At 37.7% G+C, this 26,965-nt stretch overlaps 2 protein-coding genes across 2 annotated transcripts; both read right to left on the bottom strand.

Annotated features, from left to right (window-relative positions):
• Positions 1–3,681: 3,681 nt before the first annotated feature.
• Positions 3,682–7,222, bottom strand: LOC141848064 (amino acid transporter AVT6A-like). The gene is made up of 5 exons (XM_074736176.1): positions 6,307–7,222; positions 5,506–5,658; positions 5,186–5,389; positions 4,518–4,983; positions 3,682–4,033 (listed from the first exon to the last, which is right to left on the bottom strand). Exons 1-5 carry the CDS (start codon positions 6,728–6,730, stop codon positions 3,895–3,897), a joined length of 1,386 nt encoding a protein of 461 aa, XP_074592277.1. The 5' UTR covers positions 6,731–7,222; the 3' UTR covers positions 3,682–3,894.
• A 7,894-nt stretch (positions 7,223–15,116) lies between these two features.
• LOC141846939 (secreted RxLR effector protein 161-like) lies at positions 15,117–26,154 on the bottom strand. The gene is made up of 2 exons (XM_074734959.1): positions 25,507–26,154; positions 15,117–15,307 (listed from the first exon to the last, which is right to left on the bottom strand). The coding sequence occupies exons 1-2, from the start codon at positions 26,057–26,059 to the stop codon at positions 15,117–15,119; spliced, it is 744 nt and encodes a 247-aa protein (XP_074591060.1). The 5' UTR covers positions 26,060–26,154.
• Positions 26,155–26,965: the final 811 nt, after the last annotated feature.

Genomic DNA, 26,965 nt, shown 5'->3' with positions numbered 1-26,965 from the left:
ATGAGGGGCGTGAGGTGATCAGTGGAGAGGGCTGTGAGTGGAGAGGGCGGTGGCTGCTGTGAGTGGGTTGGCTGCGTTGTGGATGGAGGCGTGAGATTGGGAGTAGGTGTGAGGTGGCGTTGTGGGATGGTGGCTTTGACGTGAGTGGTTTGATGCGTGAGTGTGAGTTGGACGTGAGTGGAGGGGAGGGTGGGAGCAGCGTGAGTAGCTTGCTGTGGGAATGGTGAGGACGTGAGAGTGAGGGAATGTGGAGGGGCTGTGTTCGTGAGGTTTGGAGGCTGATTGGTGGCGTGAAGTGAGGGAAGGAGGGGCTGCGGCATGGTGGAGATGGAAGTGGCTTGGAAGGTGGGAGCCGAGGGAGTGTGAGTGGAGGCGTGAGGATGATGGAGAAGGCGTTAGGGATGCTGTGGTGTCAGGGATTGTTGAGGGAGATGGAAGATGGGTTGTGATGTGTGGTGGAGATAGAAGTGAGGTGTTGATGTGTGGTAGAGATGGAAGTAAGATGTTAGGGTTGATCTTTTTCTTTTCTTTCTCTTGTAATCTCTTTCACCATCCTCCATTCCTTGGATGTAAAGTTCAGATTCATTGTGGATATCCTCCTTGTCTTTAGTAACCTAGATTCAAATGAAGGGTTGAGATTAAGTCTTCATCATAATGCCCAACTTAGTCCTTGATATGCCACTTAGATCTTGATGACCAAGCTGCCTTATAAATCAAATTGGATGAAACATGAGTTTAAAAATATAGAAAAATTTAAATATTATTAAAATATATCCAATTAACAATTATGTGTCATCCAAAGTATAAATGTACACTTAAAACCTTAAAATTTTTTATTGATGATGTCAATTTGATCATCAATTGTGTTAATCATCACTCCCCCATACTTGCTCTTTGCACGTCTCGGGCAAGTAAAGAAAACAAACATCCCCCTAAGTAACTCATATCAATGCTTCAAAGAAAGTAAAAGGTAGTTACTTAGGATATCAAGTTTTCATGAATCAAGACATAAAGAGATCCAATTCATACACAAGTCAATAAGCATGGTGATTTCAAGCACATGATTAAACTAAAACTTGATGTAATCCTCACAAGGTATATGATGTATATGGTGGTGCTCTCACTCTCAATAGTATGTAAATAAATGGAGTTCCCACTCAATGCAACTTATGATGTTTCAGGAGGAGGCATAAAGGGTTCCCATGCAGTAGGCCAGGCATAAAGAGTCGGAGGTCTAATATAAAAGAATCTCCGTTTCCACCCCTTTTGGGAATCGGAACACCCAGCTAGGAATTTGACACCTGACCTAGCTGAGAAATATACGACCCCGGGCTCACCCTTCTTAGGGTGGACAAACTGATGAAGAAGTTGGGAATCAAAAGGGATGTTGTAAACTCGAAAAATGATAAAGGTACCGCATAGCAAGCAGTAGGAGTTCGGAGCCAATTGGGACAAGGAAAGGTGGAAATAATTGGCTAGGTCGTGGAAGAGTTGGGGAAGAGGAAAACGCAAACCCGCTTCCAACTGCCCTTGGAAGAAGGTGACATAACCCGGAGGAGGATCATGGGGTCGCTGAAGGGAGGTAGGCACCCTAATCAGATGATCGCTAGGGATACCGTAGCGGTCCCGAAGCAGCACCACATCGTCTGAGCGTAACAAAGAAGTCTCGGCCTCGTACCAAGGGACTAGGGTTCCCATAAGAGGGCAAGAAGAGGAAAGCAGTAGGAGAAATAAAGAAACACAAGCGGAGGAAGGAAAAAGCAGAGAAGAAGTCGATCGACGTGGAGGAAGAAGAAAAAGAACAAAGACCCTAGGGCTTGGCAACAGAACAAAGCGAAACACGTCCTAACTCAGATAGTAGACTTACGAGGAGAAGAAGACATGGTCGAAGGGGAGGAAATCCTAGGAGCGAAAGGAACGCGAACAAGATCGGAGGAAAATCGGAGCACAAGAACACGCGGGAGTTAGGGTTCGAAGTGGCAAGTAAAGAAGAAGACGAAACACGGGGGGTTTAAGGCGAACGGTCGAACAATCAGGGCCGTTGATAAATAAATCAAAGCAATCGGCGAAATGAACGGTGGTCAATCCAAGCTGCTAACGCCGAGATTAACGAAGGAGATTAAACGAGCGCAATAACCGTAACTGACCAGGATCCAATAGACAGAAAGGCGAAGTGAATCAAACTCGGGTTCAGTCAGTCGAACTACGTCTCCTTCGACTAAACTAGGTCGGGAGGCTTGTGATCCGGATGGAAGGACGTGGACAAACACGTAGGATAAAAGAGTCCCACAGAGGACACGTGGAGAGGACGTGGCAGCCCATAAGGAGAACCCGATTCCCCCGAAAGGAGAAGAGGATGGATTAAACCCAGGTCTTAGGCAGAGGAGCCATCTCCCCAGTATCACGACCAAGAAGCCCTGCCAACTACTCCAAGGAAAAGAACTACCCATGGCTCACCTAATCTCGAGGTCGGCACATACCTCAAAGCCTCATATGAGCCTTCCCACAGCTGGGGTTAACGCCCTACGCATACTCAACGAACCAACCTCATTGACGGGTCACAATCTCTACTCACTACGATCCTCAAGCCCAGATCCTTTACAACGATCGACAGATTACTCCATCAAAAGATCAATACATAATCTAAGTCCGTAATTGAGCTCGGCGCACCTTCTCATAGCTAGGACGCATAATCCGACCTCGCTATCGAGTCATATATCTCATTTATCATCACCCTTCAAGCTCAACAGCACATAAGACACCCCGGCCTACCTACCAGCCAGTTCGGAAAGAAGAATCAATACGCCCGTCAAAATCCTCCGTACCTCAAGGCTCTGAGCCGAGCTCATAACCCGGTTGTCGCATCACGTGTCAATCTCATGAATTGGTCGCCGCATCATAAACCCACCTCATGACCAGATCGTCGCATCATATGCCGATCTCATGACTTGGTTGCTGCAGCATAAGCCGACCTCATGACCAGATCGTTGCATCGTAGTCCGACCTCACAGCCTGGTCGCAGCATCTCACGCCTACCTCCAAGCGAGGATCCCAGGCCAATCTTCTCCGTCACGGGGCACATAAAGAGATCGGAATGAGCCCAACCTGTCTCATCCACACGGTCAAGAATACTTTGTATCCGTACATCTCAACCATACATATCGGCCACTCTCGACGCACGGACGATACTAACGGATTAATGTTACGACTTCTTCATAAAACTTATCCAAAGAAGGCGACTCGGACACCAAATCTCATTACTTGGTCCAGCACAATCACGGCTCTTCAAAGGAGATAAGATACACCGAGGAGCCGTCTGATCTACAGAAACTGTCACGCACCAGATCCTGAGATCCCGCCATCTCCTCCAATCACAGGCATCCAGATCCAAAGGTATCGCTCCTTCTCCCTCTATATAAACCTCGCAGATATGACATTTCGGCCATCTTGAATCCTCCGGGTACACTTGCATTTTTTCTCTCGATCTGACTTGAGCGTCGGAGTGGCCACGCCGGGATCCCCCGGCGCCCAGCTAATCCGTACGTTCAGTACCCCCTTTGCAGGTCCTTTCTCCTTCGCTGTGGAAATATCGGATGACGCGGCCTCCCCCTGTCTGGTGATTCAGCTATCGTCGGTAAGGAGCCGGAACACAAACAACTGAGATATACACCACTATCCACATTGAGCAAATATTAAACTTTATTAGACATTAATTGGACATCAGCTCCTAGTTGTACTACGAGCCAATACAACACAACTCAACGTATAGGTTGAGTTTTTTTATTGCTTATAGGTACAATTTTACAGACCAACAGAACTCGATTCATCATAAGAACAATTTTGTCTCCCTACATGTAACAACTAGAACCTCCCCCACTGACATTAAGAAAGATCTCAGGAGTCTGAGGCTTCACTCTTATTAAAGAGAGCGTATGCATCACTGTATATAGCAATGACGTTGGACAACACAGCAAGAACAATCATGAAGACGGCTACAATCTTGTCCCATTTTGTTGCAATGCCATGAGAATCTCTGAAATAGGAAAACAATGGCAACAAGCTAGGAATTAAATCAGTTACAGACAGAAACCATGTATTATAAATAAGGAAAGTTAAAGCATAAAATGCCCTGTCAAGAAGGCAGTTTGTATGATGTAGGCAAACAGTACTTGGAGGTCACATATTATCATATAGATCCACATGCACACACAATGTTTCAAATTCAATAAATATCTATTGCATCAATAAGCAGATGCAAGATAACTCTGTCTCTAAGCAAATAATCCAAAACTTTTGCTTATTACATAGAAGGATAACATCATGCCAAGGATTTCTTCATGTAAGGATTAATGTAATACAACTGCAGGTAATGTGAACTATGGTAAAACTTTTAGTGGCCTTCCAATAAGTTACTTACTGAAGCCTTAATATTGAATATTCAAGAAACAACAAAATTAGTGGAAAATATAACTCCTGCATCCAAACAGATGTTGCCAAAATGAATTGCTAAGACGCACCTCAGGGTAATGGAAGCAGGAAAAATGAATCCAATGCAAACTGCAGCGGTTGCACCAGTGAATTGGAATGCATCCCATATACTGGGAATAAAGTTAGCTGCCAAGAAAATAATTGATAAAAGTGCCACTGTAATTAATGCAAACCTCCCATTGTCAGAATACAAAGGATTGGCTGATGGATATAGTAGGCCATCTACATTGAGCCGGAGTGCATGGAAGACTATGGGGAACACGAGCATGAGATGCATAGCATAGCTAACTCTGACTGTATCATTTAGGATAGAGCTGTATGGGATATTGAGATTGGTGTCAAAGTTGGCAAGCACATCCTCGAGTGTGGATTCACCAAATAGTAGAAAACCAAAGAAGCTTGTGGCTATGTAAACTGTGGAACAAAGAGCTAGTGATGCCTTTACAACTGACTTTATTTGAGATGAATCCTCCAGTTCATTTTTGATAGGGTGAACTGCAAATAACAAGTCAATAGAAATAAACGTCTCAGGTTATATGAACAATTCTATAACCTGAATCAGCAGTTTGTCATGATAATAAATGGTAGATTATAAAAAACAGAACAGACAAAGAATTGTTTAAACGTAGGGTAGCTTCATCCAGACACAAAAGTTTAAACTAAGCAAATAATTATAGATGAATTTCAATTACAATACCATTATAATGGCAGATGTATGCAGTCACAAGAACTGGGACCACTGTAAAGAAGTTCCAGACAGAAGCCAAATCTGGGACATCAGGGAACAACTTGGGCATTGCAATGCTTCCAGCCAGCAATTTGACAATAGCAATTCCTGCTGTGATTACCACAAAAACAACTGCAAGTGCAACTGACAAGGCAGATGTGTACCTTAATGAATCTGCCAAAAGAGAGATACTTAAGTATCAGCCTGGTTAAACACAGAATTGTTAAAGAAAATGGCAGTTCAATTTTTCTGAAAAATGTTCTCAATCAGAAAATATTATAACCACTAACCCACACGCTTGAAGCATGCCAAAGGGGCAAACACTGCAAGCATAGAAACCAGAAGAACAAAAAAACGACCAGTCCACCAGTGTTGACCAAACCATCCTTCCAAAATACCAGAATGGTGGTCTACACTCGACGATGTTCCAGATAGCACGTCACCTAGTAACAAAAAAAAAGAACTCAATTTTAGAAGGAAAAAAAGCATATAAAGCATAACCAGGCAGGCAGAGGACAATAAGTGTATCAGAGAAAATATTTGAAAGAAGTTAGATTTTAATGTGTATTCAGCAAATAAATGGGTACCCATAAATTTTCACAAATGGTGTGCATACATAGATGAAGAGAATAGAAAAAACAAAAGAAAAAGGCCTGGTGATAGTAATTTCAGACATGAATTAGGAATTAGATTCTCATATTGTATTTAGGGAATGAATCAATATCTGGTTTCTTCTTAGATTCTTGGCTAAGTCTCATTTGCAAGGGATGTTGTCCTTGTAAAATTTCAAAGTTGCCTCTTAATCAAGTCTACAAACTGAGAATCCAATTTCTTCAACATCCCCAAGGTGCCTTGGAAGGTAAAATATTATTTGTAAAGAACTTTAATCTGACAAAAAAAAATTTTAACAATAATAAAAACAAAGCAAGATCTGAATTGTTGTGAAAAAGTACTGTATAATTCGTCTAAGTAGTGCAACTTACCTAAGAGTTTAGCAATCAAGGGAGGCAATTTGGTATTGTAATTTACAACCTACTAAATATATATATCTTAAAAAATTACTACGAAAATCTCTATTTTGCAGAACATACCAATAATAATCATGTAAACAATCAGCACCCCGACATTATTCACAATGATACATAACTGAATTAGCATCTTGCCAATCCTTCCAAATGAATCATCCATAAGTCCTCCATAGGAAACTGCTTTCCCAGCACGACTGTACCTTACCAACATGTCTATTGATATATCAGCGAAGAAAGCAAAAAATACGATGAGGAGAATTCCTGGAACCAGTCCTAGGACCTTCATGGTGGCAGGAAGGGACATAATTCCAGCTCCAACAATAGTAGTGGAGAGGTTGAAGACAGCACCAGCAAATGAAGCCCCATTGAAGTCATTAAATTCACCAGTTTCCTCCTTTCTGGGCAATAGAGGAGCCTTGCCATCAAGGAGTCTTTTTCCCCATCGATCTCCACTGTTCTCAATTGGAGAAGTACCTTCAATTGTCATTTTTTTACCACCAAAAGTTCAACTTTTACAAACAGGAGAAGACTTGCACGCGAAGATCTCGAAAAAAACAATTTCTAACAGTAACACTCAGAAAATCTGAGACGCCAAGAATAATTATTTTGATGTGTAATGTATGTGATTCAACTCCCTACTTCGCAGATCCCAGGGCTGCGCAATCGAAGACAGATACACACCAGCTTGGAAAGCAAAGATAAGGAAGTAGGTTAACTTTCCTCCTCCGATCCAATACGAAGGGTAGCTTTACTATCCGACCTCTATTACTTACAATTTGTCACGGAACAAGAAGAAATCTACTAGGAGCCGAAAAGTTAAGATTTTCTCTCTTCTTTGCACAGAACGATGACCGTTGACACCTGAATCGAGCTTCTATCGGTGGATCGACTGAAATCCACAAATTTCCTCTAACTCGGATAGTCGGGGAGAGAAAGGGGTTTGCTCTTCTCTTTCTTCGCCGGTGCTGCTATTTGAAGAGAGAGAGAGGGGAGAGAAATTTGGTAAGTTTTAGTTTACTTGCCCATAAATCATACATAGGTCTACCGAATACCCAAGAATATCCTCCGGAACCAACTAATTTTTCCTTCCAATGCCCTTTTTTTTCATTTTTTTGACCTAATCGAAGATTAAAATCGGCACTTCAGCTAAAATAAATCGAGCCGATGAGCAATATTTTTCGATGCACGTTGTTCAATTTAACCCACTACGTACCTGAAATTTAGTTCTGAATGGTATTTCTTGAGGCAGGTGGGCTCGCCGAGGTAAACGCTTTGGCGGGTGAAACACAATTCCCTACCCAAATTAAAAATGGAGAAAAAGGCAGTTGACAGAAAATTATTATTTATTATTATTTTGTTGTTATTCGACTTTCCATATTTGTCTCAAACATGATAAATAAATGTTCTAAAGTTCTCTCCAATTATCATGCTAATAATTTATTCTTGGAGACATTTATTTGAAGGGGTAAAAGCATATTAATCTCAGTAATAAATATTTGCCTAGAAATTACTTTTAGGAATAATTTTAAATAAGTATTCGAATATTATAATAATTTGTCACATTGGCAAAAAGGTTAACAAGGATTTGGAGATGGGCACAATCCAATTAGTTTTCTCCAATAGTTAATGTCAAACTTCTGGATGAGGTTTACACGCGGAGTGGTGTTGGTTTTTCTCTGAGTTTCTTCATTTCTTGCGCCCTCAAATTAGAATTTAGACTTATCATCAACACGGTGGAGAAAGCAAAATTGATAACAATTACAAGATAACTTTTTTATTGAACAATTTCGATCCTTATTTTTTAACTTTTACCTTCTTTAAAATTCCTTTTTATATAATTAGTCATCTATGATTTTGTTTCCAAAATATGTTAATATTCCTCCATTACCCATCATTTATATAGATATCAATTAAATTTTAAATGATATAATCTTTATAAGTTTTGGTCAAAATATAATTAGTGTCAAAATAAAAAGTAAAAGTTAGATAAACTAATCAATACCTCTTCTTAAATATTTTGGAGCAAATATTATAGTTTTATATGTTATGGATAGTTGTAAGTGGTCAATCATGTTTGGCAACTAAATATTTTAAAACTTTTTTTTACCAAGTATTTGAACAAGCCAACTAATCTTTGAATGTAAGGTCTGGCCCCTAAATATTTTAAAACTTAAATCTATATTAAGTAGATTTCTAATATCTTTAATGTCTTTATAGCCTTTTGCAACCGTGACAATTCGGATATCATTATTTTTATTTTAGTGGTCATATGTTTTGTTAATTAAATGTCAAAATATATTATATAATTATTTTAAAAATCACAAAGTTAACTATTTTTTGCTTTATCTAGTTTTTATTTATTTATTTATTTATTGCATCTTTGAATGTAAACTAAGGAGAAGAAAAGAACCTAAAGTATAGAGATAATTAGATGTGTTAGAGAGGGTGAATGATGATTATACTGGTAAATACAATTCGAATTAATTTTGCTAATACTTTAACAAGGTCATACAACGATTGGTAGAAAAATAAAAATAAATATAAGTAAACAAATACTAAGTGTTAGTAATGGCATTTACGTGGTTGGGAACCTTAGTTCCTACTTCATCACCTTTGATTCATCTATGAGTTACCGCTCCTAGAAATCTATCATCTTTCTCCTTATTTCTGCTAAAGGTAGACAATTCTTACAACACCAACAATTATAAGCAAATAGAATTGGAAAGGCATAAGAATATAAAAGAGAAAATGTAATAGAATTTGGCGAATACTAATTTTGGCAACCTTCAAGCGTTCACCTTGGTCCCCTTTTATAATTTTATCACCTCTTCATTCTACATTGGTTATTAAACTGATCTGTCATCGCTACGCAATCAACTAGAATCATCCATCAATCGATTGCATTCTTAATCACTTCACCCAGAGTCTTCCATAAACTACCTAAATCTATTATGTCATTATAGCCCTGAGTGAAAGATTAAATCTCCATTTAGTGGACTGATTGTCAAACAGAGAAGATCTTGCCAGCAATCAAGGAAGACAATGTTATATAGAGAAGATTTTGTTAGCAATCAAGGAAGACAATGTCATCTAATATTTTGATATTTTAATTGTATATTGTCGTTGTCTATTTCATTGTTTTTATTAATCCCTAATTTGTTGGATTTACCATGTATAGATATGAGTTTGTATATAAATAGATAAGTACCCTTTGTAATATGATATGAAAATAGACTTTCTATATCAATTGTTATCATAGTATCAGAGGAGCAATTCTTTTACGTTCTGTCTTATATTTTTTTGAGAATTTCTTTCTTCATTTTTTTGTATTTATCCTTTAGAGGATCAGTTTAACTTGAACTTTGTGTTTCCAAAATTTTTGATTAATTTCCATGGATACAAACAAATTTGAAACTGTATATGTTAAATTCAATGGTAGAAATTTTGCACTATGGGATATACATTTTAGAGTTTTTGTTTAAGGCAAGCGATTATCTAGAATTCTTAATGGATCAGAGAAATAAGAAGTTGATGAGAAGGATTGGAAAACAAAGAATGCAAGGTTATTACTTGAATACTCAACTAAGTTGAACCTGATATTCCACTGAGTCTTCGATCTTTCAATACTATTGCTGATATATGGAATCATCTTAGAAGAATTTATTCTCAAGTGAACCAGTCAAGGTAATTTGAACTTGAATATGAAATAGCCAACATCAGCCAAGAGGATAGAGATATTCCCAGTTTTTATACAAAAATGATGAAGTTGTGGGCTGAACAAGACATGATTTCTTCTTCAACTAAAATGTGTGAAAACCACAAGTGTACTACTATCGTCAAGTAATAAAAAGATCAATCTTACAGGGACTATAAAATCGAGTACCGATTAGAAACGCGAAGCAGATTATCTAGACAATCAAAAATCATGAGAGTTAAGAAAGAAATAAATTGAATCGAGAGAAACACGAGGAGTCTTCGAAGAAAGTCGATGTTGGGAAGCAACTCTAGGACTTTGATTTTGTCACAATGACTGTTGATACTCTAAATACTATTTATTTTCTTATCTTAATATTTATGTGCATGCAGGTGGCCTATCCCGAGATACCGATATAGACTTTGAGAATTACACCGGCATGTCTACCCAAACGCGACGTCTACTTTTAGGGTGACCTTACTAAAGTGATCGCTTTCTCAAAAAGGTTGTGTCATTATGCTCCATGGTTCTCTAGGTACCATCTCATACTTCGTGACAATGAATTGGGATCAACCCATTAAGCTCTATATAGCCAATGATACCATCGTGAGGCTTTGAACTACTTTCATAAACAACCCCTCACATCTTGATCTTTATGGATTGGAGATTTGTGTTCACCTTTTGGTCTTTCCCCGCGTCCAGTGGGATATGAAGATACATGATTAGTATCAAAATCATGTATGCGTAATAAAGTCTGATCATGAAAAAATATATCATATTGCAAAGAATGATAAATAGATACAAAATGAATATCAACAAATCAATCAGTCTACTCCCTTATCCTAGAATCTAGAGTACTACTCCATGAAAATGAAGTTACAACCAAAAAATATGAAGGAAAGTGTTTTAAAACTCAAATCAAAGAGAAAAGTGAAGAAAGGTTTAGTCGTTTTGTTGTCAGTGTCTTTGGAAGAAACTCTAGGGAGGATGGAAATGTTGACCACTCCTTAAAACAACTCTCCTATGATTCCTTGTCATGGGAAAACTCCTCTTCTATCTCCTAGGATAGGGGAGAACCCCTAAATCCTCAATGATCCAAACAATATACCCATGAGTTCTTTTATAGCCTCCAAAGCCATTATGCCTTCCTAAATTATTAGGGTGCTACTAAAATAATATTTTTGGGCCTTTAAACTTGGGTTTTATGGGTTTTGCTTTGAACAAAAGTTATAGATCTCAAAATTACGTTCAATTCGATAGGTCATGCGCTCTGTGATTCAATCCAAGTCAAAGGTTATAGCTATTCAAAATTTAGTTTGCACTTTGGGTCGTCTTACAGCAGAGGTTGTTTGGGCTAACACAAGTTGTGTCAGGGGCATGGGCCATGCCAAAAGTTGCAGATTTAGACACGGACCGTGCCAAGAGGCAGGGGGCATGTTAGAGCTTGTGAACTCTATTTTTATTCTATTTCACATCTAATCTTATCTAGAGACTCATGTCATGGGGCACGACTAGAGTGTGTTCCTTGATGTGGACTCTCGTTCCAAGGCTTTTTAACTTCAATTAAGCTTTTGTTTCACATCCTATCAATAAAAATATGCAAAGAGAAGTTCTCCGAACTAAAAAATGAAAATGATGCAAAAGAAATGAGAGTATGCAAAATATGCTCATGCGATGAAATAAAATGCATGCAAAATAATACCAATAATTTTATATAAAACACATACATCAAATACCCCCAGATTTTAATCTTTGCTTGTCCTCAAGTAAAACATGTAATCTATATCTGTGTGTGAGCAATGCATCATAATCCTTAGAGAATCAGTCTAGTTCTATCTATTGGGATTACAATCAAAGTCCCACATTGAAAATATATAGAGAGTATCATGAGTTTATAAGATGAAATATATTTTCATTGGTATAAGACTTTTTAGGTAAAATTCAAAAATAAAACTATGAGGGCTTAGACCCAAAGTAGATAATATCATACCATTATAGAGATATATTAATTACATCGGTCACAACAATTGGTATTAGAGTCATGGTCTATGTGGAGTCATGTGAGGAACCTCAAGGAAAAATGAAGAAAATAGGGGAGGCTCGGACCATAGGGATAATGGTAGAGAGCTCCAAGTAAAATTCATGATAAGCTCTTAAGGCAAATAAGTCCTAGTAGGTCAGTTATATTAGATATTAGGTAGTCTTGACGGATCAAAAGGATCAGACATCGAGGCAAGGAGGGCCTGGTAAGAGATCGGACGTCAAGCTAGTCTTGATTGGAGTATAGTGGCCCATTGTTTGAGGAAAGAATTATTAGAATTACAATTAAATTCTCACATTGAAAATACATGGAGAAGATCATGAATTTATAAAATGGAAGATATCTCTATTGGTATAAGGTCTTTTGGGTAAAATCCAAAATAAAATCATGAGGGCTTAGGCTTAAAGTAAATAATATGTTGGTGTTGAAAGCACCATGCAATAGCACCTAAGTTTTGATTTGGCAAAGGGTCAAAGTTAAGGTTACTTATGATCTGATATGCTTATCAAGTTTACAGGAAGTCCTAGTTGAAACTAGGTAATGAAGTCTTGGTCAGTGAGAATAGGCAAGGAAGTTCTGATCAGAGGGGCTAGGCAGGAAAACTTAGTATATCGAGGACATCAGATACAAAGCCCTAGGGGTTAAGGACACCAGACAGGAAGCCTTGGGAGTTGAGGACACTAGGTGGAAGTCTAAACTGTTGGTGCAGGGAGCACAGATGATCGAACCTTGGTTTTGATGATGGCACGAGATTCAAGTTAAGTGTGTGTTGTGGACTAACAAGTTGATCTAATGTGCAGGGAGTACAGGAAAGTCCTAGTTAAGGCTAGGTAAAGCAAAGTCCTAGTTAAGGCTAGGCAAAGCAAAGTCCTAGTTGTGACTAGGCAAAGGCAAAGTCCTGGTTTGGAGGATCAGGCAGAAGACTTAGCAAGGTCAAGAGCACCAGGTGCAAGTTCAGGCAGGTCTAGAGGACCGAGAAGTATGACAGAAATCCAAGTAAGTCAGGAGGACCAAGGCTTAGTGGAAGTCTAGGCGGTCAAGAGGACTGGGAGCCTAGCAGCATACCCTGAGAGCCGAAGACCATGGCTAAGCGAAAAATCCAATAAGTCTGGAGGACTTGTTGATAAGTTAGGTAAATTCTCCCGAGTAGAGTGGGTAAGGACAAGTTCCCGGAGTGGAACTGTAAGCGTCGGTCTAACATAAGGTTTCATTGGAAACCTGAAGTTAAGACCAATTAACAGTTCAAAGAACTGTTAAATCTAATATGTTATTTTATATTTTGGACTAACTTGTAATGCAGATTGGAGAGGCAAAGATTTTGACTCTAAATGACTTTATTCGAAATTCAGTCGACCGGACGGTCCAGGCACCTAAAAGGTGAAATCCAGGCGACTCGGGTTCGGATAATCGCAGTGGAAGTCAAAGTTCATCTAGATCCTACACGTCAGCACGGAGTCGACTGGAAAGTCGAGTCAGCTGCGAAGATGGTGGATCAGCGGTTTGCGTGGAGTCGCCTGGAAGGAGAATCCAAGCGACTGAAAGGCCTTATAAAAGCACGTTGAATAGAGGGTTCGAATTATCAATTCAGAGAATTCCAACGCGAGCCAACAACACCCTAAGCGAGAAGGAAAACCCTAGCAACTGTCGTAACATCGGAATCGCACTGCAATAGCTTTATCTTCTTCTCCGATTGTGGTAACGATTTAAGTTTTGTATATTTTAATTTTACGATAAAGTTGTATTGTAAATGTTTTTGTAATCATTACAACTCTTCTTCGTAAGGAAAGAGTTTTATAGTGGATTGCTCATACATAAACGATCAAAGATTGTGGGCCTTGGAGTAGCAGCCATTAGATATGAACCAAGGAAAATAAAGTGTGTTTTTGTGTGCTTGTCTTTATTATCCCTTTCATTATTTTCACTATGACAACTTTGTTTTAATCGATACGAGTTTCAAAAACTGAGAAAAGTTGCTAAAAAGATAGCGCTATTCACCCCCTCTAGCGCATCTATGATTCTACAATTGGTATCAGAGCGGGGTTCTCGAATCCAATGCAACCACTGATCGAGAAGGTTTTCCCAAAATCATTTTCAGATTTTTTGAAGTTGTTCAAATTTTTTAAATTTATATTTTATATTTTTCTCCTGCACTACTAATCCAAGACCAAGTCTTGGAATATTATTTTTTTTTGTTTTTCTGTGTGCTAGATCAATGGTCCACCAGGAAGGCTTTAGCACCGTAAGGCCGCCTCTATTCTTAGGAGAGGACTTCACCTACTGAAAAAGTAGGATGGAGTACCACCTTAAGACACAAGTAGACATGTGGATAGTCATCCAAACGGGATTCACAATCCCGACTGACAATGACGGTCTACCATAAACTTGCGAGAAATGGGATGCGACCACAAGAAAAAAAATTGAGGCAGACGCAAAAGCAACCCAGACCCTGCAATGTGAGCCGACCAAGGAGGAACTGAACCAATTTGGGCCCTTCATAAGTGCAAAAGATTTGTGGAACAAGTTAATCAAACTGTACGAAGGCACCTCGGACACGAAGGTCAGCAAAAGAGACCTTTTGATGAAAAAGCTCTACAATATTCGGATGATGGACGAGGAATCGACGAGCGCGCTGCATGCCAGAATTCAGGACATCCTCAACGATCTACATGTAATCGGCCAATCGGTGGAGAATCAGGATATAATAAGGTACGCATTGAAAGCGTTCTCCTGTAACATTTTGTGGGCATCTATGGTGGATGTTTACAAGATCTCCAGGGACCTTTCAAAAATTAAATTAGATGAAATATTTTTAAAATTTGAATTGAATGAACAAACTAATGCCGAAGTAAAAAAGAAAGGTATTGCTCTTCTTGCAAGTACAACAAAAGAAAAGAAGCACAAAAAGGTCGAAGAATCGGATTCATCAAACTCTGAAAGCAACGATGAAATCACAACGGAGTTGGTGAACCTAGTCCGCAAAATGATCCGTAGAAAGCGCGGAATCAAGAAGTCAGAAGTAAAGAAGCTGGTACACAAGATGAACAACTATCCATCTTCAACCAACAAAGCGGAACTCAAATGTTACTGGTGCAACAAGAAAGGTCACTTCAAGGCCGAGTGCCCGAATCAGAAGAAAGATCAGAAATCCAAAAAGAAGGCGCTGAAGGCCACTTGAGATGAATGATCGTCAGAGGACTTGGACGAAGAACCTATGACAAGCTTCCTCGCGCTTCCGGCAAGAGATGAACTAACGGAGATCGACAGCAAATCAGACACCGACACAAGTACAAGCCATGAATCCGCATCCGTTTCTAAAGGTTTCCACACCGCTGTAAGTACATACAAGTTTTATTCGATAATTATTAGTTTAAGTAAAAAATTAGCTAAGTCAAATTCCTCAGTTCAATCGCTCCAAGAGGAGATAGTTCTCCTCAAAGAGAAAGTCAACTTTGGATCGTCAACTGAAATCACGAAAATTGAGGATTTGACTCAATTCTAACTTGAGAAAAGATAAGTAAGCGTGACTTACTTCTTAATAAACTATATAACATAAAAATGCAGGAAGGAGAATTTGCAAGTGGGTTACATGCTAGGATCCAAGACCTATTCAACGGTCTATATGCTATAGGACAACCAATAAAGAACCGTGATATCATAATGTATGCTTTGAAAGCGTTCCCAAGGAATACCTTATGGGCATCAATGGCTGATGCTTATAAGGTTTCTAGGGACCTTTCAAAGATTAAACCTAATGAGCTTTTTGTTGAATTTGAACTCCATAAATAAACTAACGCCAATTTGATTGAGAGAGGTATTTCTCTTCTTACAAATCAAACAAAGAAGAAGGAGCCAAAGGCAAAGCACTGACCCGAGCCCAAATCTGAAGACGAGCCAGATTCAAAAGAAAATAACAATGAAATCATGACTGAACTAGTCAACCTAGTTCAGAAAATGTTCAAGAGAAAAAAAGGCTTCAGAAAGTTAGAGATCAGGAAAGTGATCTAGAAAAAGCAAGATGGATCATGTCATACTGCACTCAATAAGGTCGAAGTTACATGCTATGGCTGCAACATGAAAGGAGACTTTAAAGCTTAGTGTCCTAAACAAAAGAAGGAGAAGAAATCAAGAAAGAAGGTGCTAAAGGCAACATGGGATGAGTCTTTTGAGAGCTTCCTAGCTCTATCAGCACAAAAGCAAGTAGTCGAGACTGAATCCAAACCTAATACCAAGTCTGAAGCTGAGTGTGAGTCAAGTCACAGATCCGCATCCGATTCAGAAGGCCCAAACCCCGATGTAAGTAATAAGTTAGTTCAACATTTGTATTCGATAATTTATTGCTTATCTCATAAACTAGCTAAGTCCACAGTCCGGGTTAAGTCGCTCCAAAAGGAGATTACACCCCTTAAGGAAAAGACTAACCCTAGTTCCTCAACAGGAGATGTTCATAGTGGAACTTCAACTCAAGTCCAATAACTTGAGAATGAAAATTCTACCTTGAAAACTCAAGTTGAGGATCTAAAAAGATCATCGGAAAAGTTCACTTTGGGCTCTAAGTATCTTGATATGATTCTTGAAACTCAAAGGGTTGTGTACAATTGATCTAGACTTGGACAAAGCAAAATCAAGACATAGATCTTATTTGTCCTTAGTCAATAGAACCCACAAACCACGAGTCCAAGCATGGGTTTCCAAGTCTAGCTTGATTAATTAAGTCAAACTGAATCAATATTGGGTCCCCAAGGATCAGATTCATTATTTAACCAAATCCAACAAGGGTCATGATCCAGGGGGAGCCAAAACAAATCCATCTTAACTAGATAAACTAGGATTCACGCTTTATTTTTTTTTTTTGTATTTACTTTCTGAACTTAGATTGGACCTAGGCTAGATAAGGATAAAGGCTTGACTAACACTTATCTAACATAGTACCAGGGTGGGGCAAAATGATAGTATGTTAGAAAAACTCAGTCTAAGTAGTCAAGTAGGGTAAGGGTCTACTTAGCTAAGTGGAACTAACCGAACCTACCTCGCTAAACCCTAGACTAGTTAGATTAAAATTTTTCATTAGATTAACTAAGTATATAATTTTATGAATTAGCTTTGTCTTATAAAGTGATCGTTGCTCCTATACCCAAGAAGGCCTCTGTGCCTCGCCACTGCCTAGAAGCTAAAACCTTAAATGTATTCTTAATTGATCGATGATTAAACTTGAATATAACTCAAGGTCAATTAACATAATTAAATTAATTAAGATTAAAATTGATAATCATCTCACACAATCCATAGGACTAACGTGTTTAACAACCGATAATGGGTGAGATGGACCTAGGACATAACTTGAAATTAATTTCACATAAAATCTCAATTTAAACCAATAAAAATTTAATCAATTCAACCTAAATTAAATAAACTTATCTTGCTTAATTTTAAATTTAATTTATTCAAATTTAGTTTAACTAAAATTTAATTAATATTGGTCAACTCATAGCCTAATTTACAAACTTAACCTTAAATTAATGTTGACTCGTTACCTAAAATTTAACCATCAAAATTAAGACATAATTAACCTAATCTAATTAAATTTTAAATCATAATTAACTATCACACCAATTTAAACTAACTTAGTTAAAATCAATCAAATAATAAACCAAACCCATAATTAAAATCCCAACTTGTCGGAATCTGAATGCACGGATACAAATCCAATCACTCTGAACTACTTCACAAAACCTACCCATGGTTTTGCTAAGGCACCCGTGATTTTTGAAATTCAGGCGCCCAACACCGTCAATTTACAAGTGCTCGGATTAGAATCCAGGCGTCCAGAATGACTCTATATAGGGTGCCCGAGACCTAAGCTATAGCCACCCCAAATTTCCTTCCCCCTTGTGCATTGTAACCCTTCTCGCTCGCTGACATCGCCTAGGTCGTCAATTCTCTATTATTTGTTAGATATGCCTAGGTAATACCCTAAATGAGTCTCAATTGTATTTAAAGTCATTTTAATTAATTTATGTCATTAGGATTAAGAGAAATGTCACTGAGACTGGGACCTCTAGTACCCTTAGTACAGATCCTAGATTCCCCACTCAGGAGTTTAAGACTAGATTCTCATCTATCACATATGTTCCTTTGCATTCTAGGTATTTATATAAGACATTCTTCATGCGTTCATGTAGACCTACAGTTGAGGTCATAGACTATTATGGTTTAGATAGACTTGTTTATTGTACTAGCCTGGTTAACATAGGTTTGTGTGCTGAGCTATATAATAACCTAATTAAGGTTGATGACCTAACCTATTCCACCAGAGTTGGAGGTAGAGACTTCTCTTTTTATCTTCAGCCATCATTAGAGACTATTTAGGACTTAGACATTCATCATCTATATTTCTATATTACCTACCTAGGAGATAGGCCTTTGGTGATCCCTACTCCCACATTACGTTAGACACTATGCATTCATACTTCTTTGGGGAAGAGAGGGTTCCTATAGTGACTCAGTTTTCATCTATCAGACTCAGAGTACAAGACTATATTCTGTACAGAGTCTTAATGACTTGCATCTTACTCCTTAATTACCATTAGAGATTTCACTATGATGTGACCCTTTCATACATTTTTATTATATGTATTTTGTTATAGACTAGATTGTTAGGATCGGTTGGTTCGCTAGAGGGGGGGTGAATAGCGTTTCTCGATTTTTCTTGTTCTTTCTCTGCACAGAGATTAGCGGAAGCAAAAATATAAAAGAGAAAACAAGAGATCAACGCTAACCCGGTTTGTTTACTTGGTATCCACCTCCGCAGAGGTGACTAATCCAAGGATCCACACGCACGCACACACCCGATGCACTATGAATCTTCTCCTTCTCGAAAACCTCGAAGGCGGAGAAACCTTTACAACTCTTTTGATCTCCTCAAAAATGATATGAAATAGTGTTTGGAGGAGAGGAAGAAAGCAGAGAATGGAGAACAAACAAGTTCTCAGAAGAAGCACAAAGCAATAAAAGAATAGCGAAAAAGATGAGTTGTTCTCGTGCAGGCTTCTTTTATAACTCTGCAACATCAGTCGACTGCTGGCAGGGCCAGTCGACTGATGCCTTCAATCGGCAACAAAATCTCGCATTAAAGCGCATTAAATGCTTGCCAATTTTCTGCAACGTTCAAATCACAGTCGACTGTTCCAAGACCAGTCGACTGGCAACAGTCGACTCACCATAACACCAGTCGACTGCCCAGTCGACTCCTGTCTTCCTCTGGCTCGACTGATTTTTCTGTGTGCGTCTGATTTATGAGCAGTCGACTGCTGGCAGGGCCAGTCGACTGGTGAAGCTGAAAAATCACATTTCAGCTTCTCTTGACCTAGACCTCGGCCTTCAAACATCTCCCACAGCCTCATGCCTTCCCTGCACTAGCTTGAGATGCTTCCATCAGCTTCGTCATGTCAAGTCCTTGCCAAGACTACCCACTTGGACTTTTCCTTGCCAAGACTTCCCACTTGGACTTTTCCTTGCCAAGACTTCCCACTTGGACTTTTCCTTGCCAAGACTTCCCACTTGGACTTTTCCTTGCCAAGACTACCCACTTGGACTTTTGCTTTGCCAAGACTACCCACTTGGACTTTTGCTTTGCCAAGACTACCCACTTGGACTTTTGCTTTGCCAAGACTACCCACTTGGACTTTTGGCCAAGACTACGCTTGGACTTTCCTGCAAACTTGCATCACACATGTTAGATCACAAGTATTGCCTAACTTCAAACATAGTTTAGCCAAACATTGAAACTCAATGCACTTGGGGCAAAGATTGCACCAACAATCTCCCCCTTTTTGATGTTTGGCAAAACTTTGTTTAAGTTAGGTCTTTAAATCATGTAAAGCATAGCATGTGATTAAAACATGATAAGTAAAGCATAAATCACATGATATCAGAGTATTAACAGAGAGTATTAACAGTATGATATAGCATGAATAGCATGATGATCAAATATGAATAGGCATGAAAAACTTTATTTTTCTCTCTAACTTAAACATTCATATTTCTCCCCCTTTTTGTCAAAGATCAAAAGGTGATTGCATAGACTAAGTAGGGTAAAATTATCCTTAAAAATGTTTATCCCTCTTTAATGTTGCACCAACAATCGTTTCGGAGGGAAAAAAATTTAAATTCTCAAAATATGCTGAAAACAGAAGTATCAGTCGACTTCTAGTATATCAGTCGACTCAGCAGTCGACTGCAGTCTGACACAGTCGACTGATAAACTGAATTTCAGTTATCAGAGACGAATTTGAGAAATGCATAAGTAATTGTACGAGTTTCAAAAATTCATGAAATTTCACACGTACAATACTTATGACTAACCTTATTTGAGAAAAATATTTTTGAAATTTTGGTCTCAAATATGGTAGTTTGATACAAAATCCAAAAGTGATTGAATAAAATCAATATATGTCCAAGTTTGTATCAACTTTTCTAATGAATTTGAATTTTTTGATTTGAGAACTATCCTTAAATTCCTGAGGGATTTTAAAATGTGTTTGATTATGTTAAGTTAGGATTTAACCACTAGGCTCCCCCTAAACATCATTTACCTCTTTCAAACACCTTTTTAAATCATATGCTCCCCCTTAATCATAACTCCATAAAATTTTCAAACACATAGGCTCCCCCTTAAGGTTTGAAATCACAACTCAAGGTTTGACATCATTCCTTTTAAATAATCACTCAAAATTACAACTTCTTAGAGATTAAAAAAAACTTAAGCTCCCCCTTTAAAGTTGAATTTTGACTTTCTTCTAAATATTTCAATCTTTTCTCCCCCTTAAGATTTGAAATTTTGCATCATCCAATTTAAACACATAAAACATCATGAATCAAGCATCAATAAAAATCATCAAGTGAATAGCAATCATAAAATATCAAAACAAGTTAAAAAAATAGTAACCATGTCCAATCATAGTTTAGAAACACCCAAACAAACATCTAAGTTCACACCACGTCACATATCCACGTTTCACCACGTATCGTCATCACTTGTATGCCACTCAGGAGTATGAAAGGTTTTGTGAAGCAGGTTATCGTTTTCAGCACTTCTTGTTGTTGTTCATATAGTTCATTTTGCTTCTTTGCTATATTTTTGACTTCTTCACGTAGTGCACGAATCTCCACTAGAGCCGCCTTTCCTTGATCATCCACATCAACAATTCTATCTTCAAATCGATCAAACCTCTCAACATTATCTATATTCTTGTGGTCAAACTTTTTCAAGATCAGACTCAGAATAAGTGTCAATTTGATTATCTGTCTTCATCCATCGCAATCCACCATCTGTGTAGATGATTCTAGCAATCTTTAGGTGACGCGGACCTAATTGATCATAGTCCTTTGATAAACACTTTGACGGTCCCAACTGTTGTATCAATTTCCTGGGATGCTAAGAATGCTGTGATGATATGACAGAATGGCATGTAGATCTTGCCATTGATAGGTTCAGAATGATAAAGAATAGAATGATATATGTTGAGGGCAATATCGATGTCAAGAGAGACCTCTAAAGCAAACATCATAATCATATGAGAAATGCTCATCATTGATCTACTTCTAGACATGATAGGAAGAATGCAATCAATGACTATGCGATACCAGACATATTGATCGACAGATAGTTTTGTAACATCAAATCTGGTTTTAGACTCTTGACGGGAACATTGAAAGTAGTATTCATGAATGGTGTCAATGGTTTCATGAGCAAAGCTCCCTGTGATTTCAGTTACTTCAGGAAAACACACAAAGGGATTGGAAGATGGACACAGACCAAGGAAGGTTCTGATTATATTAGGTGTGAATTCAATATGCCTACCGGCAACAGTGGATACAAAATGGCTTTTAGCGAGGTTGGTAGGTCTTAGATTGACATAGAATTCCTTACACAAGTCTACATTTATGTTGCTTGTGCAATTGACAAGGATTTCAAGATGATAATACGCAAGACGATCATAAATATGAGGAACTGCAAACTGAAAGAATTGACGATTTATATATCGACAATCTATGATGTGGAACTCAAAAGTTTCAAAGATATGTTGATAAATCATTGAAGGAAACCTAGGTAATGGGGTTCGTAGAAAGAACTCAGGATCAGGATATTTTGGTAAGTCTTTGTTTTCTCTAAGAACGGTCCTTCTATGAGGTTTAGAGGCCATAAGTTTTTGTCTAAAGATAAAGATATGCAATGAGATATGAGAATGCATGTGAAAACAAGATAAAGTTAGTTTTCAATAAAGATTTAAAGAAATATAGTCAAACAAAGTTGATTTCTAAGCTATACCTCTTTGAACTCGATTGATTATCCATTAGAATTGACAAATATAGTTGATATGAATCAAGAGAAGACCTCCTTGGACTCTAGAACACCTTTGGAACTTGGAGGAAGAAGAAATTCAGCAAACGACGGCGTGGACTTTAGGGTTGAAGTTGAATTCAAAGGCTGGTCGTGGTTGCTATTTATAAAAGTTTTCGCTCATCAGTCGACTGATTGTAAGTGAGTCGACTGATGTCAGTCGACTGGTGGAATAACAGTCGACTGTTCTCATATTTTGAACCTCTCAGAAAGTTCAGTCGAGTGTTGTGATGGTTCAGTCGCCTGTTATCAGTCGACTGCTGGTCTATCAGTCGACTGCCCTTAAATTTCGAATCTTACAGAGAGTTCAGTCGAGTGAAATCTGAAGATGAGTCGACTAGAATCAGTCGACTGCTCCTATAGCAGTCGACTGCCCTTAAATTCTGAAACTCACAGAAAGTTCAGTCGAGTCTTTTTGGTCCTGAGTCGACTGTGAAGTCGACTGATGAAGTGATCAGTCGACTGATATTCTGAACATGTATTTTTCAGTCGAATTTCATTAATTCCGTAGAAATTCCACAAAATTCAGAAAAATCTGAAATTTTGCGAGAACATTTGTCTTAGTGATATCTATAAGGGAAAAATTTTGTTTCATGAAAATTCTTCATAATTTCATGAATTGACACAAACTTCGAGAATATGCTTAAGTGTGCATTGTTTAGTGTCACTATGATTCATTGTTGTGATCCTTACAGATTTGTGACTGTCTAGCATTGTGAATGAATTTGTTATATGTTTTCCAAGCATTTTAAATATTCAATTATGACTAATGAGCAAGATATCCATGAATTGAATATTTGCTATCCTCATAATTGATCTATTATTAATGTTTTGATACTCTCCATGCTATAACAATGTGCCATGAGTACAAGTAGAGCATGAGTATCATCCTAGCATCTCACATAGTGTTCAAGCAAGCCAAAACACAATCAAAGTCATCCTTAATGTCTTGTGAGATGTAATTGTTCTTATAATGGATCATACAATGCTATAAACCATTATTCTACAAAACACATTCCTAAACCCCTTCTCAAATTTGTGAATTCGTTTTCGGGTAATGGTTTAGTGAATATATCCGCAAGATTTGATTTTGATTCTATAGTAGTGGAGAAAGACATTATGAATGTAATTAGTGTATATGCACCTCAAGCAGGATTAGATGAAAATACCAAATCAAGGTTTTGGGATGACCTAGATGAAGTATTACAAAATATTCCATCAAATGAAATGATTTTAATAGGAGGTGATCTAAATGGACATGTTGGAGTGAAAAATGAGGAATATGAGAGGGTGCATGGGGATTATGGGTTTGGAACAAGAAATGAGGAAGGTAAAGCTATATTGGATTTTGCGACAGCATATGACCTTATACTAGCTAATACATTTTTTAAGAAAAGAGAAGAACACTTGATCACATTTAAAAGCGGGAATAATAAATCGCAAATTGACTTTCTTATGGTTAGGAAGAGGGATAGAAAGATTTGTAAAGATTGTAAGGTTATTCCTGGAGAAAGTTTAACTACCCAACATCGGTTAGTAGTATTGGATATACGTCTTAAGCATAATATCCATAAAAAGAAAATATACACTACTCCTAGAATTAAGTGGTGGAAGTTGAAGGATGAGAAACAGAAACATATTTAAGGAGAAGGTAGAAGGACAAGTATTAGGTGAAATAGACGGTGACCCTACTACGACATGGGATAAGATGATATCAAAGTTGAAAATAATAGCCAAGAGTATACTCGGCGAGTCAAAGGGGCATGTACCACCAGGTAAAGAATCTTGGTGGTGGAATGAGAAAGTACAAGAAAAAGTGAAGGAAAAACGAATAGCCTATAAGAAATTATATATTTGCAAGAATGAGGAAAATTTAAAAAAATATACATTAGCTAAGAAAGAGGCTAAAAAAGCAGTGAATGAAGCTAAAAATACAACTTTTGAGCAGTTATATCGAAAATTAGATACAAAAGAAGGAGAAAAAGACATTTATAAAATAGCTAAAGTGAGAGAGAGGAAGACAAAAGATGTTAGCCAAATAAGATGTATTAAAGATGAATGCAATAGGGTATTAGTAAATGATGGAGAAATAAAAGAGCGGTGGAAGAGGTATTTTCATCAACTTTTTAATGAAGGTGTAGGTGATCAGCTTAATTTAGGTAATTTAAGCAGGTCAAATGAGTATAGAAATTTAAATTTTTACCGTAGAATTCAAATTTCAGAAGTAGAACAAGCTTTAAATGGAATGAAAAATGGAAAAACCGTTGGACCAGATGATATTCCGATAGAGGTATGGAAGTGCCTAGGGAAACAAGGTATTGAATGGCTTACAAAATTATTTAACATGATATTGAAATCAAAGAAAATGCCGGATCAATGGAGAGTAAGTACTTTAATTCCCTTATATAAGAATAAGGGAGACGTACAAAATTGTGCAAATTATAGGGGCATTAAATTAATGAGTCATACTATGAAACTTTGGGAAAAAGTAATAGAAAAACGATTAAGGAAAGAGACTATGGTCACTGAAAATCAATTTGGGTTTATGCCTGGTAGGTCGACAACAGAAGCTATACATCTTCTCAGGCAACTAATTGAAAAGTATCGGGAGCAAAAGCAAGATCTACATATGGTATTTGTTGATTTAGAAAAAGCTTATGATAGAGTTCCAAGGAAAATTATATGGAGAATTCTAGAAAAGAGAGGTGTTAGTGTAGTATATATTGACCTAATTAAGGATATGTATGAGGAAGTAACAACTAGAGTGAAGACTTCAGGCGGATTGACTGAAGCATTTCCAATAAAAATAGGGTTGCATCAAGGGTCAGCTCTAAGTCCTTATCTTTTTACACTAATCCTAGATGAACTTACTGGACACATTCAAGATACCGTACCGTGGTGTATGTTATTTGCAGATGATATTGTATTGGTAGATGAGACACGTGAGGGAGTAAATGCTAAATTAGAATCTTGGCGAGAAACACTAGAAGAGAAAGGTTTTAGGCTTAGTAGAGTTGTAGCTTAGTTCTATGTCTCCTCTTGCTACATGGTCTCTTATAAAGTGATGTTTGACTTCTATATGTTTAGTCCTAGAATGATGAACCGGATTTTTGGTCAAATTTATAGTACTCATATTGTCACAAAGGACTTTTACATTTGTATAGTTTAACTCATAGTCCTTAAGTGTGTGCATCATCCATAGTAATTGTGCCACACATCCCCCTAGGGCTACATACTCGGCTTCGGTAGTAGACAAAGCTACACATGATTGCTTTCTACTACTCCAACTAACTAGGGAGGATCCAAGGAATTGGCATCCACCACTAGTACTTTTTCTATCTAACTTGCATCCTGCATAATCAGAATCAGTGTACCCTATCAAATCAAAGTTTTGGTTCCTTGGGTACCAAAGACCAACATTTAAGGTTCCTTTGATATATCTCAAAATTCTCTTTACTATTGCAAGATGTGACTCCTTAGCACATGATTGGTACCTAGCACACATCCCAACCGCAAATAATATATCGGGTCTACTAGCGGTTAAGTATAAAAGACTACCAATCATACTCCTATAGGTTTTAGAATCTACTTCCTTCCCTTCTTCATCCTTATCTAGTTTTGCGTTTGTTCCTATAGGGGTTGAAATGTTTTTAGCATTTTCCATTCCAAACTTCTTAATCATTTCCTTAGCATATTTAGTTTGATAAACGTGTGTTCCTTCATTTGTTTGTTTTACTTGTAAACCTAAAAAGAAAGTGAGCTCTCCAACTAAGCTCATCTCAAACTCCATCTCCATATTCTTGATAAATTCATTTAGGAACTCATCATTTGTTGACCCAAAGATAATATCATCCACATAGACTTGGGCAACAAAAATATCACTCTCCTTTGACTTTATAAATAAGGTTGGATCAATGGTCCCTCTTCTAAAGCCTTTAGAAATTAGAAAGGTGGATAACCTTTCATACCAAGCTCTTGGAGCTTGCTTTAAACCATATAAGGCTTTTCTAAGTTTACACACATGATTTGGGTAATCATTACTCTCAAAACCAGGAGGTTGTTCTACATATACTTCCTCCTTTATATACCCATTTAGGAAAGCCGATTTTACATCCATTTGATGTAATTTAAATCCCATGTAAGCGGCATATCCTAAAAGAATTCTAATTGACTCTAATCTAGCCACGGGTGCATAGGTTTCATCATAATCTAGTCCTTCCACTTGAGTGAAACCTCTAGCTACTAATCTAGCTTTGTTTCTTGTTACATTTCCTTGTTCATCTAACTTGTTTCTAAACACCCATTTTGTTGTAACAATTGTTTTATCATTTGGCCTTGGAACTAAATCTCATACATTGCTTCTTTCAAATTGATTTAATTCCTCTTGCATGGCTATTATCCAATCATTATCACTTAAAGCTTCATCAATTGTTTTGGGTTCAAATTGTGATATTAATGCAATTTGGTTTGATTCGTTTCTAAAGTGTGATCTTGTCCTAACACCTTGTTCTATATCTCCCACCACTTGGTCAATGGGATGATCTTGATTTTCTTCTTTCAAATTGATTTAATTCCTCTTGCATGGCTA

Source organism: Curcuma longa, chromosome 16 (genome assembly GCF_044706935.1).
Source record: "Curcuma longa cultivar G26 ecotype Majalengka, Jawa Barat chromosome 16, ITB_CL_G26_1.1, whole genome shotgun sequence".
NCBI classification, from domain to species: domain Eukaryota; kingdom Viridiplantae; phylum Streptophyta; class Magnoliopsida; order Zingiberales; family Zingiberaceae; genus Curcuma; species Curcuma longa.
This window is presented reverse-complemented; position numbering and strand designations above follow the sequence as displayed.

What these genes read in the sequence shown, in the direction of transcription:
- LOC141848064 (XM_074736176.1), bottom strand. Translation starts at nt 6,730, where the DNA reads ATGACAATTGAAGGTACTTCTCCAATTGAGAACAGTGGAGATCGATGG. An exon ending in TGTTTACATGATTATTATTG is followed by an intron (nt 5,659 to 6,306) that starts GTATGTTCTGCA and finishes TTTTGTTACTAG; the next exon opens with GTGACGTGCTATCTGGAACA. An exon ending in GGCATGCTTCAAGCGTGTGG is followed by an intron (nt 5,390 to 5,505) that starts GTTAGTGGTTAT and finishes CTCTTTTGGCAG; the next exon opens with ATTCATTAAGGTACACATCT.
- LOC141846939 (XM_074734959.1), bottom strand. Translation starts at nt 26,059, where the DNA reads ATGATTAAGAAGTTTGGAATGGAAAATGCTAAAAACATTTCAACCCCT. An exon ending in AGTCCTTTGTGACAATATGA is followed by an intron (nt 15,308 to 25,506) that starts GTACTATAAATT and finishes ATGTACTTACAG; the next exon opens with CGGTGTGGAAACCTTTAGAA.